The sequence below is a fragment of the Rhopalosiphum padi genome, chromosome 2, assembly GCF_020882245.1.
Source record: "Rhopalosiphum padi isolate XX-2018 chromosome 2, ASM2088224v1, whole genome shotgun sequence".
Lineage (NCBI taxonomy): Eukaryota > Metazoa > Arthropoda > Insecta > Hemiptera > Aphididae > Rhopalosiphum > Rhopalosiphum padi.
The window spans coordinates 14,820,466-14,838,313 of NC_083598.1; the positions used below are offsets into that span (position 1 = coordinate 14,820,466).

At 26.2% G+C, this 17,848-nt stretch overlaps 1 protein-coding gene across 1 annotated transcript in view; it reads left to right on the plus strand.

Annotated features, from left to right (window-relative positions):
- LOC132920115 (inositol-trisphosphate 3-kinase A) overlaps window positions 1-17,848 on the plus strand; it is a 221,156-nt gene that overhangs the window by 186,485 nt on the left and 16,823 nt on the right. Inside the window, exons 3-4 of the mRNA XM_060982206.1 lie at window positions 778-880; window positions 15,051-15,197. Coding sequence (XP_060838189.1) covers window positions 778-880; window positions 15,051-15,197 — 250 coding nt within the window. The remainder of the gene's footprint in view (window positions 1-777; window positions 881-15,050; window positions 15,198-17,848) is intronic.

A 17,848-nucleotide genomic window follows, 5' to 3' on the forward strand; every position in this document is an offset into this window, starting at 1 on the left:
TTCTTTGTGGGAGGAGGAGAGAATTTACGATTATATAAAGTTAACGTACAATTTTATCAATCGATTCGTTAGTGATAATTATAAAATAAGTAGATAGTAACCGATTGAGTTGAAAAATTCATCTTTCAAAAGTTACTAATTAAGTTTGAATTTTTTAAACGTTGCGGGAAACTTAAGACTGTCGTTTTAAAGTTAAAGCAAACTGCAGTACAATAGACTCATTATAATTATAAAATATATATAACGTCAAACTTAACTGTCGGTTATTGTAAATGATCCTGTAAATCAAACGGGTGGTTATAACTGCATATTAATTAAATACGTAGTTGGGAAATCATAAATATACTAATTGAGTCCTAGGATTATTTTGACTAAAATAAAAAACCAATCATAATGTTTATCACTCGCATTTATATTATATTATAGCCATACATTATTATATAATATAGTATTTAAAAAAAAAAAATGTTTAAGTGCAAAAATGGAAAGATGTTTTTTTAAAGTTTGACGTAACTCAATTAGTATATACCTTAAAACAACCCGGGAATTTTCATCATAAAAGGTTTTATTGGGAAATAAAGTACTCGGTGTAATTAAAAACCAAAAATTCAAAATACTATTCATGACTTTTGACTTCAAAGAAGTATAATACGTAAATATACATTATTATTATTAAACAGACCTATATTATTTACTCTGACCCTATACACATGTGCATGTATAATTATATTTCATTCGTAATGTATATTTTTACTAATTAGAATATTTCCTGTTTAGCATTCCGGATGGCGAAAGTTGAGAAATATTGTTCAGTGGACGCCGTTCTTTCAGACCTACAAAAAACAGAGGTATCCTTGGGTACAGCTAGCTGGACATCAAGGTACGTTCATTTGTGTTAAATATTATTCTATTTTTGATCAAACCTAATTATTATTAAATTAACTAGGCACAGTCATGCCACGCGTGCATAATATTATAGGTAATATTGTTCTCAAAAACATAAACCCGCGTGGCTGCGCGAGCAGATGAATAATCAAGATTTTTTAAGGAAGGAATTCTAATGTAAAATCTATATATTCATAGATACGTATCAGATCAATATTGTCATTTAAAAATTTGCAGGCGTGTGAGATATACCAGCGAAACGTATCTAAATTTTTTTTGAAAATCTTATTTATACGCACATACTAATACTTATTATATATTATATTATAACTCTTAGATTTTTCTCAGTATTCAGTTATTACTTATTTGCTGACAACATTTTACCAAAAATGAAAAAAAAAATTTACGAACGAGTTTTCGAAGTATATAATTATGTAATTATTAACGACCCATTTCGGTATTTAAAATATTTTTAAAAAAATTGATTCAATTCGCACACGTCCATAATATATATATATATATATATATAATATAATATATTATATATATAGTGTAGTATATGCACGGTCTTATAATATAGTAATATTGAAATATCGATAGTATGTAAAATTGTCAGATCAATCGACCAATTTAGCCACCGTTTTGTAAATAACACATATATTATGTTATTCCTATTATATATATAAATATAGTCGCTGTAAGACTACACATCGTCGTTGTATTTTACTCAAAAATTACATCATATTTCGTGTTTTTGTATAAACCAACACCTTGTGATATTATTATTTAATAATTAATACTTATTATTCGATAGTTCTCGTTTGAATTCTGGTTTTAATAACCACGATACATACCTAACCTCGATTGGAGGTTTTGGTTTGAATATATTGATACCGGTATAAATTGCGGATAGTAGCAGTATAAAATTGTTGTCACTTAACAAACGATCGACAGTACTAGTCGATTTATATTTCTATACATATAAATTATAATGCTTTGATTAATATAACCAAAATCACGTTTGACATTGACCTTCACGTCATCTATAGGATGATTCACAAAGTGTACTCACCCCCTTTTATGGTTTAATACAATATTTATTCGAATTCTAATTTTTTGAATTTAAACTTTAAAATAGGTATATTATACCTACGTATACTTAACATTTAGATTTTTTTACCATACATTTTCAAGAAAATTATTATTTTGAATATTTTGATGAATCTATTAATAAATTAAAAATCGTGAGTATAATTTCTGGGCTATTATATGTTGTGTAATTAGAAATTTAAGATGAAGGTTCCACATAACATTTAAAATATATGTTATATTTTATATTTTTATGTAATACGTTCTATAATTGAACAAATTTTACAAATTATAAAATGATAGTATAGATTAATTACTATATTTTTCATATCATTATATAATCCCTATATCTATTAATCCTATAATCAATGATGTTCATAATAATCTCTACCGATTCCCCACGACTTCAATTTTTTTAAACATAAACTGCGAATATAGTGTTTATGTTAATAGCCTACATTTTCACAACCTTTATTCACAAGTAATTTATAAAAATATTATAACTTTTTTAGTTTGGTTTTTTAGAAACTAATTGATATTCGATAGAATTTCATTTTAATACACTAAAAATTTCAATAAAGCAAATCATCTTCTAAACAGTTTCTATTAAAATAAAGGATTTTTCTTTTGAAAAAATTATTTTATATTGCACAAACACACCACACACGCACGATAAATAGCACATAAATTAAAAATATTTAAAAATAGGTGTTGCATGTATGCATTTAATAGTAAATAATTTCAAAAATCAGTATTTCAATAAATTCATTATTAAGGAAACATGGAAGTGAGCTTTTTCGGTGATTCACCCTATATATAATAAGAGGTCGCTTACGCATAAGGTTTTTTTATTTATGCATTCGAATAGTATACGTGTATACCTGTGTATTTTTATAACACCCGTTTATGATTGACATTATTATGGTCATTATTTTAATACTAAATATGCGTAACTAATGTAATTTCAAACAAAATTATTATAAATTACTGATGACAGTTTATATAAACATAAACAGGTAACTCATCCACTCGGAAACCTTCTTGAAATATTATTTAACGGAATCAATTAAAAAAATCATAGAGCTGGTATACCTAAAAATATATTACTTAATATACTGTATTATTAAGACAAAAGCTCGAATATTGCATTGTTTTTTTTTAATTATTCACGCATTGTATAGATACTATTAGCTACGCTTAGTGTGAAAAACAAATTCTTTGTCCGCTATTTAAAAACTTCATTACAATTATTATGATTAATTAGTTTAATTGCGTAAAAATGGAGCGTTTTTACAGCGCGTCAAAACCGCTCTAGTGTGGCGCGGCCCTTAGAGATGTGTTTTTCAATATATATATATATATATATATACCGGGTGTTCCGTGAGGATTTACCCATTGCAATATCTCCTGAAATAATGGAGATATCATAATTTTAATTTATTTTAATGTTTTGGTAAAAAGTTAAAAAAATATATTTTTTATTTTATTATTTTCAGAAAAGATGAAGAAAGCCAGTTTGTAGAGTTAATTTTTCTGAAATATTGACGTTTCAACATTTTAATTTCATTAATCTCCTGATTTTTAATATTTTTTCTAGTTTCGAGTAAAACTGTGAATTATTATAATGAAAGCGTTTGACGGGCGTACGAGCACGCAGGCCACATGTTTGATACATTGACACCACTATTCGCAGTTTTTCTCAAAACTGGAAAAAATATTAAAAATCAGAAGATTAATAAAATTAAAATGTTGAAATGTCAATATTTCAGAAAAATTAACTCTACAAACTGGCTTTCTTCATCTTTTTTGAAAATAATAAAATAAAAAATATATTTTTTTAACTTTTTTACCAAAACATTAAAATAAATTAAAACATGAAATATTTGTAGTTCTTGTCCCTGTGAATTTTATTAAAAAATCAAAACTATGATGTCTTCATTATTTCAGGAGATATCGCAATGGGTAAATCCTCACGGGACACCCTATATAATATACTCGTATATTATGTTTTACGAGAGTATAATATTATGTAATTAATAATTATAAATAATTTTAAAAATTTTAAACATCGATTTTATTTGATTTCTGAAATCTTTAACGACTCGATTGTGTATTACCATATGTATAGGAACATGGACATAAAAATGTATCCTTGCGGGAGCATATTAATTATAAAATTATTTATTAATAATTATTCAATTCACGCGTAATACTATTATATTTTTATCGTTGTAAATATAAATAACGTATGTATTGAACCTTCTAAAAATAACCCGTAACAATTAAAAAAATAACAATATTTCAAGGTCGTAAAGTTAAGTTCTTCGAGTGTTTCGAAGCTTGTGAAAAGCGCCTATAATAAATATATGAATATAAATATTATTTGGGATTGGTAAATTGGGTCCCAAGAAAAAATTTTAAACATAGTACGTCAAATTTTATAATTATGGTACAAATAGGTACTATAAATATTGTATAAATGATATAAATTAAGATATATGTGGTTTTTATAATAAAATATTCTCGGTAAAAACTTAAATGATAAAGATTTAACAAATTCTTATTCGGCATGATATGATTTACAACTATTTGTTGTACGTACGGTAGTAACTGTAACTTCTGACTAAATATTTGAGGGGGAATGTAGCACCAGGTGAGATTAAAGTGTCTAGTATATAACTGCAAAATATCTGTATTTGTTTGTCATTTAACGGCTATTAAATCTTCTACAAAACATTTGCCAACTTCTTCAGGTCTTAGAAATGGCAAATCAAAAAAATAATATTTAAAAAAATTGCTTTTTTTCTATGTTTAAACTGTTGTATAAATATAAAATATCAAAGTTTTAAGTTTTTGATATTTTAGAACTAGTTGCGCCAATGGTTTTTAGCCGAGACCCTACTTACCTACCATCACTACCTTTTTATACCCGGAGACTCAACTTACCGCTTTCTGCTTTCAAAATGTACACAAATTATCGCGGACCCAATTTACCTAATCCCATATTGTTACGTGAGTATATACACAACATAAGACATACTCCGAACAATTATTAATAAAAAAAAAAAATCAATGAATTATATATTAGATTCTGAACGGAGTGATGAATGTATTGATTCTACAATAATGTGTTTTTTTTTATTTTTGTGTCTGTCATCCCGTTTTGGAGTAGAAATAATGCCTTGATTTTTGAATTCAGCCTCTCTTTGAAAAGGAAAATTCATCTAGTTGGTAATTTGGGGGGGGGTCAAAAGTAAAAAAATCCCCGTAGTTTTCAAAAGCGTCAGGAAAAACCCTGAAAAAATAACGGAAAAACGGGAATTTTTACGCATAACAACTTTTCGACAAAATCGATTTTTTGATTTTGCTATAACTCAAAAACGAATCATTGTAAATACTTGAAATTTTCACCAAATGTTTATATTAGCGTTATCTATTTACGATTAAATTTTCAAAATATTAAAATATTTTTAAACTATTTATAAACCATTGAAATTTTCGATTTTTCTAATTTTTTTTTTGTTAAAATACCGATAAAAAAATTTGGCTTTCTAAAAAATCTTTAAAATTTAATACAACGTTTATTATAAGTTGTACTTATCGTAGTAAAAAAAATCAAAAATCGTTAGTCACAATTTTTGTTTATAAGCATTTAACGTTCAAATGTTTACGAAATATATCAAAGTCGCGAAATTTTGCAAGGAATTTTAAAGTTGAAAATTCATAAAAAAAATTTTGACTCATACCTAAGATTAAAAAACCCAATACAAGGTTATCCATAAGTTTTCCTTCAAGTAACTGTAAAAAAAAATTCCAGCATCAATATAGAAAAAAATTTATGAGCATATGAAATGAAAATTTTTTACGAAATCGCGTAAAATAACGATATTTTACAATTTAAATATAGGTAATAATATAATATATCCAACTAATTATCATTGTCTAACTAATCATCTCCGTTCAGAATCGTTTTTCGTATACAATGATACTTGTCATTGCATTCAAATTTAACACATCCGTTATAGTGACCGGTGACCTACTCTCCATCTCTACTATACAGCAGAGCGATACCCACTTGCCCACTTTTTTTTTACTGTACATGCCGTAAATATATATATATATATATATATATATATATGTGTTTTATTTTTTGCTTGAACCAATATAAACTTGAACTACAGTTTTAGAGTATGGCGAAAAAAATTTAAATAAAATCCAAGCGTTTCAAGATATATATCCAGTGCTCCACCATTTATCCTTAACTTAACTCTTGATAATGATCGTATAATATTAAAACTATTTATGAAGAAGCACGCTCATTTTATGTACGCTTTCAAAAACGACTTCCAAGTCATCCACATATACAATTTATAAAGGATATTTCCATCCTAACACTGCTAGAAAATCTTCGACACATATTCAAAAGGTTACATGCAGTGCTGTGAGATGTTACAAATATAATAATATTTAATGCTTAAACAAAATCAATTTTAAATTTAGTCAAAAAAAAAAAAAAAAACTTTTATAATTTATCAATAGTTAAGCGTCGCTTATATGTGACTTCTTAATTAACTCATTTCATATCTATTTACTCTTATACGTATATAGCTCGTTGTGTATTTTTCGTTTAGATATTAGTTTGTTATTTCAAAAAATATAAAAAAAAATATTTCAATCTATTAGAAAATCATGCCGTAGTTTTAAATATATTTTTTTACTCACTTGTTAATCGGGTGTGCTTATCACTTGGACCTCCTTATTATTTTAAAGATATACATTGACACGCATAATCATCGTTCAAAGTATGCCTATAATCTCGTCCTGCAATTTTTTTTTTTTGAGGGCCGAAGTACTTATTTGATTTTGTTAATATAACTACAACATAACTAAAATATTGCCTTTATAAAATAAAATAAACTTTAAGTTAACATAAAATAGTTTTAACCGAATTTAACAATTAATTAATTAACATATTTGTTAGTTTTACTATTATTATATTGTTTACGTACGTACATTACAAATACATTATATGGAAAGGACAATTTTTAGAAAAATGATCAGAGTATCCAATCTCCTTTGGGTTTTTGTTTTATTATATGTCAATATAAATTATATAGGCTACATACGATTTGAGTCCCAATAGTACCTTTTAGGATGAATAAGTCTCAGGTTGTGTTAAGGTATATACCTAAACTAATTGAATCCCGTCAAACATTAAAAAAACATTTTTCTTTCTATTTTTGCACTTAAAAATGTGTTTTTTTCAAATACTTTATTATAATATAATAATGTATGGTTATAAATCTATAATATAATTTAACGGTTTCTTGTGTATAATTAAATGAATATAGGCAGTGATAAAATTACATTTTTATATTGATAAAAATGTGTGTGATAAACATTGTATAAAATAATATCAACGATATCATATATTTTCTCCATAAACATAAATTATGGTCAGTTTTATATATTACTGAAAATAATCATCTTACTTAATTAGTATATTTATAAACTTCCAACCGCGATTTAATCAATATATTATTTTTTTTTTCCCATTTAGTATTGGGACTGAATTAATATACAACGATAAAATAATGATTATTTTTATCAATAAAACATATACTATCAGATACAGTCATCATATGCGACTCGTCTTAGCTCTTAAAACAAGTTTAGATGACGGTTAGCTTTTAGTCTAATATATTTTACATGTATCACAGCGTAAAAACATCACAATCGTTTTATAATAAATATTACTATGCTTTGAAAAGGGATGTATTGTTTTTTTTTTAATTAATGTTTACCGACTTAGTAATGTATAAGGTTTTAAATAAAATATAATCTAATAATAATAATATAATTGCTACGTATAATGTTTCTTAATAAAATAATATTACCTATGTAATAAAATAAACCTATGGTGCGTCGTTTGCGTACATATTTGTGTGATAGATATACGTACTAATTACAATTTATGTAGATTCGATTTTCTTTTAAACTAAGTTGACTAATTTATATTTTCTATATTATAAACTGCAAACTTACAAGTAAAATATATATTTTTAACGTGTGTTCATTTTCTCGACTTGAGTTAATTATTTTCATTAATTTGTTCACCATTGAGCAATATTATAATACGTACTAACCTAATATTGGCATATATTATGTGTTTGATGCATACTAAAATTTATATTTATTTATTTATTTATAAAAATTTAAACGGACTAAGCTCAATATATACAAAAACAATCAAAGACTGTGTTGGTTTACAAAGTATAGTTACAAACGTTGTACTTCTTATAGTAATACAATACAAACTGGTAATAGATACAGAATTTAAGTTACATACATTACATACAAATACATACAAGTTAAACAATATTTACATTATTATTAAGATAAACATTAAAAGAGACAATATTATTATTATAAAAGAATAAATCTATAAATGTATTAGTTAAACATTCTATAAAACCGTAATAAATGTATTATTATTTATTATTAAATTGTAGGTAATTTTTTTTCTTTGCGTGGCGTTTGTTTGTATAATATATTGTATATTAACGTGCTCAATGTCAAATCGATTTATTGCGAAAACAAACCGTCACGTTGAGACACAATGCGTCGCCCCGTTAAAAGTGGTAATATATAGTAAAAGTGCATGATAATGTTATAGTAACGTATTTACATATATGTACGTCAGCGATAGAATAAAGCGTACAACAGTTTTTTTTCGATAGGAAAATGCATGTGATCTGCAGTGCCGGATTAAGTGTTTCACGGGCCTTAAGCAAATAAATAAACTGGCCTAATTGGTCATATGGAGAAAAAAAAAGTGCTAACACTGCTAACTACAAATTAAAAAAAATTTCATTTTTTTAAATTTTATTTATAGATATAAATAATAATCGTGTCAAACACTTTTTTAAATTATAGTTGAATACTAAAATATATGTATATTTAATTTAAAATTAGTCACTGGCATCGTTGCAACTGTTCACTTGGTTCTCCTCTTCATCTATACAAATTTATTTTTTTCTGGAATTTTTTTTGAAAAAGTTTAAATGACATCATACAAGTTTAGAGATTTTACAAATTCACTCTCGATGCTTAAAGTTCCAAAATTCTGCAGACTATTTTGCGATAGTGAAGATTGTAATTTGTAATACTGTTTTTAACAATTTTAATCGGGAAAAAGATCTTTCACCAGTACAGTTGCTAGTTGCTACACATAAGATAAAGATATAAGCGTAGTAATCTTTCAACATTTGGAAAACTCTCAGTCACATTTAAACCAACTTAATCATCTTATACCTACATATTAAGCAAAATATTTTTATTCTTATTTTCGTTCGTAGTAATTAATAATAGACTCTGATGAAAAATTTAAAAACTGTTAAAACTCATTTGTAAAATCGTCCGCGAAATATTTTTAACAAATTGTTCATTCCTTCTTGTATTTCTTCGATTTCCATGTCCATTGAATTTTTTGATAATAACTTAAAAATATTTCTCACTTAAGTATAAGCGTTAATTCTATATATATAGAAATAAATGTGTGTGTACACTGTATGATTTTGGCAAATTCAATGAAAATTCTGGTGTAGTCTGACCATTTACGTCGGCCGAATTTTGTCCCCAATAAATGGTCTAATAATTTGGTAAAATATTGGGCTGATGCCGGTTCTAGTCTGACCATCGATTTAGTTTGCAAATCTACAGATTTTAAATTTTTCAAATAAAAAAAAAATTACTGGTCGAATTTTTTCAAGGGCCTTCAGCAGTGCTTAATTTGCTTGTAGGTTAATCCGGCACTGGCGATCTGCAGTGGAGACGTTGTCGTAATTATTATAATATTATGTTATATTCAAATTCAAAACTGCTTCACTAAACGCTCCAAAATACTATACGGATTAGCTAACAGATATTATCTATACAGCGATATTTGATCGTTCGATTTTTTTTTTTATTTACAGACCAAGTCCACAGCTTTATTACGCTCATTATTCATTAATTTCATAGAAATTCACATAGTATATTAAATAATAAGGCTATTATTATTTGTCAAATTCATCGTTGATACACCACATATATATATATAATAGGGATTAATCTATGAAATATTTTACCCAAATTATTATTCACTATAATTTTCGCTAAAATAGATTACTTTTTTTTCTGAAAAATACAAGTTATTCTTCAAAACTTTCTTGCTTAAATAAAAAAATAAATGTTATATTTTTATAATAAATTAAATATCAAAAATCAAACATAATACGAGTAAATTGAAAAAATAAAACTATACACGTTAAAATAAACGTAATAAATCAGTGATTCGGTTACGTCTTTATTTTTGAATAACTATAATGATCTTATAATATCATTATTCATTGTAATCCATAACCTCTACGACTTACAAGTACGGATTCTGTTAATGGCTATACAGCCACTGAATTTAGACATTTCAAACTCATGTTACTTTTGAAATAAGTTTTGATTATATACCTACACATAGAAAATAAAGCTAATTAACATTGCAATGAAATACGGTGTCCACATTTTCGCTATATATTAACAAATCTAGTTCTATGGCATGTAATTGATATTTATGTTAAGTATTTATATGAATAATCACAAACACGAATAAACGCGTCATGTTTAACTGGAAATGATACATTTTCCCCATCATGTCATTACATGACTGATGTAGATTTTTAGCACTTAAAGTAATCCATGTAGAAATTATATTTATAAACATAATGATGTTATCATTAGTTATCGATATTATTTTATCTATATGACTACAAATATCAATAACCTACACTAGTAGTAAGACTAGTAGGTATTAAAATAAAATGTATATGTCGCATCCACTTAGTGTAATCGTATTTTTCATGAAATGGATATCCATTTCATGAACAACGATCATATCGTGTAAATCAAATTTTAGTTCATGAAATGGACATATATTTTATCCATTTCATGAAATGGAAACTCTTATTTTACACTTTGTGTAATATTTTTAATTAATTACATCAATAGGTAACATTTTGTGAAATCGAAATAATAATATTGATACGAGTACATGAATCTAGTATCTTTAAATTGTAAGCATTAAGATACTAAATAGGTACCTATTGTAGAACTTACTGTACTATACTAATAGTATGATGTTTGTATGATGTATTATGGTTCTTTATTTTTTTCATCGCACTCCTAATAAAAGCATAAGAGGACATACCCGCATTTGTTGTCTCTGTCTTACTAACGTACATCATAACAAATTTTCGTTCAGAAGAATACATTTTGTGATGTTAGCTTTAATATTAGAGTGAATTTACCTATTATCAAATTTAAAGGTAAGAATAATATCTAGACAATGACATATGCTTCTAATGATATTATTATTTTAAAGTGAGTTACAGCTGTGTGAAGTATTACAACTTTAAAATGTTCATAACTCACTTTAAAATGATAATACAAATAAAATCATATGTCATTGTCTAGATAATATTCTTACCTTTAAATTTGATCATAGGTAAATTTACTCTAATATTAAAGCTAACATCACAAAATGTATTCTACTGAACGAAAATTTGTTATGATGTACGTTATTAAGACAGAGACAACACTGCGGGTATAGCGTCCTCTTAATTCCAAATAACATAAAACAAAATAGTTTTTTGAAATACAAGCCCTGATGGCTGATTGTTATAATTTTATTTGAAGTGTAAATATTTTGTATATTTTAACAATTACTTACATTTTTATTTTGGCCGCTAATATTTCTTCAATTATTAATTGAACCTCATTTTTGGTGGGTGGTTTTTTCCCGGGTTTGCCTACATAGTAGGTATTTAATTTTTCATAATATTCAGCAAATGAATCAAATTCCATTTTATAAATTGTATTCCTTGTAATGAACGTTAATATACGGCTCGCATCAAGTCAGAGAACGTACTGGCATCATATAAAAATAAAAATAAAAACTTTCCAGAGTGCTATTACACTCATACAATTGATGCGATTATTTATCGATAACATATTACTTATTAGTATAGTACAGTAAGTTCTAAAATAGGTACCTATTTAGTATCTTAATGCTTACAATTTAAAGATACTAGATTCGTGTACTCGTATCAATATTATTATTTCGATTTCACAAAATGTTACCCATTGATGTAATTAATTAAAAATATTACACTAAGTGTAAAATAAGAGTTTCCATTTCATGAAGAACATGGTAAATATTCCACCAAAACTTGTTGTATTTCTTCTTCCGGAGGTTTTAATAAACGACAATAATATAAAAAGTATCAATTAAAAATAATAAAATTTACCGCTTTTAAATATTGCCACAGCTTACACAGAACTAGTTTTGGATTGTAAGAAAATCCGTCACCGTTAAGACTGTAATCGACATTTGCATCGAAAAAAATATGACAAACCACAAATGTATGTATCTCAATAGCCTATACTGGTCATCATCTACAAAGTATTTTATTGCATTCGATATCATATATAATGCTATTATGTAGGTACCTACTATTGTGGCAAGTAGTCCAGCCAATGAATATATTATTTTATGCGTGTGATTTTTTTCTTATCCAATTTCGTCTCATTAATTAAAATAAATTCAGGTGAAGCGAATAGTAGTCTTAGTATAGTGCTTAATAAATAGTTTTATTATTAGCAATAGTAGTAGTAGTAGTAGTAGTAGTTAGACAAACCAGTTTGAAATAGCGTTTCGGGTTGTTAATCGCTATACATATTGTAGTTATGAAGTAAAACAGTTATATATATATATATAACTATATAACTTTACTATATTATTATTATTATTATTATTATTATATATAAATACTCGAGGCAAACTTAGTATAGTCTTTGTGCTTTGTGCACCTATAAGTATATTAAGTTTAATAGAATGTTATTTTTTAATTTCGTAAACAGTTTTTGAGTTATTATTCATCAATCGTCTAGTCAAAATTACTTAAAACCGTTGACAAAAGGTAAATGTTAGATGTTGCAGCACATAACAATATGACAGTATAATGCGTGTTTCTGAGTTCATCGGCATATAAATGTCAATATATACATTATATATATATAATAAAATAGATTTATATACATTGTGAACGATAGCGATCTGTACGTTACAACGTGCATCAAAATTTTTTTTTATTTTTTTGCGAAAATCCAATTATTTACAACTCCGATGACCGCAGTTGCCGCTTACTGCTTTGGTACTTATCTACCTTATACATACCTATTCACTTATCTATACCTTGAGTGCTATCTTACATTGTTTAACATTTAAAAATGTCAACAAATCAGATTTTTATTAAGTACATTGTTGAAGAAAAAAAGATGGCGATCATGATTGGTAAATCATCCTTTATATAATATCTACGTATGGCCGGAAACGACAACAAATCGCTCTATAGTGGCGTACTTTTATTGTATACATAAATCGTATTGGAATATAATATATTACTATATTTTGTCGTCACGCGTATCACATTACTAATCGATTCGAATAAGGCTCACCGCAGCAATCAGATATAAACATCGTTATTACAGTGATTGTATACAACAGGACAACTAAGTACATTAATCGTCGACTGGTATTTTCTAATTTAATGCCACTTATGGAGTTTGCTGCGCCCAAATAATCTATTCTAATGTGCAGTATAGGTATATTTGATATTTTTGTGACGATTATTTTAATTAAGGAGCTGTCACACCAACATCTGTTTTATCTGTCTATCTCCCACATATATAAAAACAAAGATATTCCGTATTTCCACATTACGACTCTGCCACTCTGGTTAAGTTTAAAGTATAGGCACCTATTATATATATTTATAATATATTTCCTGACATTTTTAATACATACATTTTTGAATAAGTGATTAATGGTTAAAAATAATCAAGATTATTTTAAATTAAAATAACTTATATTTATAATTATAAAAAAATTTAAATATTAAAAATCTATCCAGTCAATGAACAGGGAAATATTCTTCTTTAAAAAAATATATAATACATGCCTTGGCCTTGGCCTTTACCTTAAACTGTACCAAAGAGTCGTAATTATTGTGGACATATCTTTATTTCTATAAAATGTGGGAGATAGATATAGGAAACAAATGTTGGTATAGTAGCCCCTTAACCTTAAGGATGAATTGAACTTCAATTTTCAAGAACTCGAACTCGTATTTATTAAATCCTTGTTTTATTACCTTCACAGATTGTTCAATATCAAACTTTAATCCATTTTTTACATTGAACATTTTTTTAACTTATCGAACATTTAGAACTTTATAACTTAAATCAAATAACCACATGATTATAAAATTGTTAAAATTGACATAGGTCATATGAAAAATAATAATATGTAGTACCGTACTACATCTATTTATATTGTATAAATTATATGTATAATAATATCGGTAACAAACTTCCGTTCAAAATACCTGAGTTAAAAGAAGTATTCAATTTCGAGTATGAATTTCCAATAAACTTCAAACTATTCAAATCTCTCAAACATTTAAAAGTTTGAGAGTTCAATAAGTTCAAATACCATGTTTTTAATACGTATATCATTGACATTTATTTGTATAAATATATTGTAGTTTACGCTTGTGAACATATGTATATCAAATTATTAACGATTTATAAATCGTTTTTTTACTAAAGATTGCTCTATATTTATCTTTATTTTTATAATAATTAATATATATTTAATTCTAATTTATTTAAATGCTTAGTTATACTATACAATAATATATAATACAATTAACAGAAAGCATATAACTAAATACATAATATATTTTATTTGACCTGTTGGTAGGTCACGTATTGTATCATTTTCCAATATTGTAATTTTATATTATATTTTTAATAGAATTAAATCAATCGAAAATAGTTTTTTTTTTAATTTCATATTATAATATAATGCACATCGGTACATCTCTTAAGTAATATGTTATTAAAATACTATTATCTGTAATACCTAACCTATAACCTATACTTGTTCATATATAAATAACGTAGTTTGATCGTTTTCACAGGTAATTTTAAAGCCGGGCCTGAACCTGGTACAATCCTCAAGAAACTGTGTCCTAAGGAACAGTTATGCTTCCAAGTGCTGATGAAAGATGTGCTTAGACCATACGTGCCCGAGTACAAGGGCCACTTAACTACCGAAGATGGAGACCGTATCCTTTTTAAAAAAAAAATCTACTATTTAAATCTTGAGCTATTATCATTGTCCAAGTAAAATGCAAATTTATTTCGTGCTTTAAATAATTCAAGTACGAATATTATAATATTATTGACGATTTTTAATACGATAAAAAAAATAAGGTTTTGAATTATTGGTTAATTATTGTCGCTCATTGCGTATAGCGCATTATAATAATATGTATTCGAGCAATTTCATATTTTTAAGAATGTACACTAAATCCACTAATGAATGCTGTTATGACTTCTGACTTCGAAGTCCTAATAGTCGAGAAAGCTAGTATCTATATATATATTATATTACGCACATTGAGATCACACACATGCAAATATAATAAACTTATTGTAACGTGATCCTAGGTACGTAATGGATGTATTATAATAATACTATTAATTTTAAATTGGATTTTTTTTTTATCTAGTCAAACATTCAATAAGCAAACAAAAAAAAAATCTTAATATAGATACCAACTATTATACTGTAGAACATACGTTAAGTGGTGATCTTTGTCAGGCTGAGACTTGTACGTTCTTACACGCACAAACACATACATACATGCAGACGTACGTGTTATATACATCAAACACTGCATCAGCCCTATCATAAGTCCATGACCTACTCTATAAAATATATAATTGAATTAAATATCAATATTTTTTTTTTTTTTTAACAGTAGCGGTGCAGGCAGCGACGAATAATATTATTAATGATTATTATTAATAGTTAAAATTAATATTCAGTTGAAATACAGTCGTTTTTCCCTGCACCCAGTTTGACAGATGTGTCGCGCCCACATCCGTGCCCAGCCCGATACGATAAGGATGCGCAACCTGATGATATATGTATATGCGTCATCGTCGTCGTAAAAATAAAATATGATTTATCACCACGGTCGATTTTTGATCTATATTTTTTACGTTGACTATCTTATCAGAGTACGTAGGTTTTAACTTTTATGAGTGACATAGGTTTCTTTTATAAGTATATAGCTCGTCATTATTTTGTACCGACAATTTATTATATACTAACAGACTGATTATTACAGTTGAGCCCCATGGTCCCAAATGTACTCCTAATTTGATCCGAAATATAAATATTAGCCGTGTTACCAATTGGATGTAATTCAGCCATGAAATATACAATTCTAAATCTGGGACTGAAGTGTGTAATTATTGTACGAACCTGTTATGGGTAGAGTTTCACCCTTGTGCTTGGTTGGAGAAATTGTTTTTAAGTTTTGATGTGTTGTATTTATATACTATACTGCTATAGTATTCTGCAACAGCAGTTATTAAAAGCAAGTATTTGTATATTAAAGACAAAGCAATATATTTCTAAAATATTAAAATTTCAAATAAACCTTCGACAAAGCATCGATAAAATCGTTATCTACCTTATAATTTCAACAACGTAGAAGTATAAAAAACTGTTTTCGCTGTAATATAACTTACTCTGCGTGTGCAAGATAGAGTGATTAGATAGACAGTTATGGCTGATTTTATTTCACTGTTACGCCATATTGATTGATTTTAAATTTTAAACTTTTATTATTATTTTTTTTAATTTGTAATCGATTTGTATAAAAAATAGTATACAAAATTATTATTTTAATATAAATTTGAATATCATAGAAAAACAATTTGATTTTAATTTCATAAAAGATTTTTATCGACATTTAAAATTGATTTCAAACCCTAATTTAATTTAGCTTATTGGCTCTCTAGATCCATACGCAAAAATAATTATTTTATTATAAAAAAAATATATATATATATTATTGTGCGTTATATTTTTGTTGCTTTTAATATTATGAGATACCTAAGCCAACATAATCAACTAAAATTGTGTGTACCAAGCTTTTCAAATATATGCAAAACCAATGCTACCATTGATAAAACCATGTAACTATTATATTATCTATTATACAATAACTGTATTATTTAATATTATAGCTAAAATACTTGAATATGTTTTGTGCTAAAAATATTTGTATGTTTTTACATAAATAAACAATATTATTTCATATTATATAAATTCTTTTATTTTAAATTGAAAATCAATTATAATATTGAAACAATATTTTTTTGTGGCTCTTTAAAAACTGGGAAATTATTTAAATTGTAACTTTTGGCTCTTCAGTCTCAAAAGGTTACCGACCCCTGATCTAACCAAACATAATCTAACTACCACAGTAAGCATGTGGGCTTTAATAAGAAGTAATATTATGACTAATGATAATATTATTAAATACCTACATTTTTATCATTGTTCATAAAAAAATATTGCAAACATTTTTTGATAATTGTATCATTTTCGTATGTGTGTGTGGTTTTACGTGTGGTATATTTTTGAGTTTAGTAATTCTTTTTATCTGACAGATTTTGTGTCGTAAATTTCACGTTGTAGCACCTAGGATACCCACACCCTTAGCAACTGGTATATAATATAATTATGTTACCTTAAAAATCTCGTTGATACATTTTCTTATCATATAAATGTTTATTCAATTTTACTTATTCGAATTTATTTTTTACTATTATAGTTAAATTAACACTCATCTTTATAATAAAAATTATTTAAAATTTGTAATAATGACTTTGAATTCTAAACGTTAGATAGCTTATT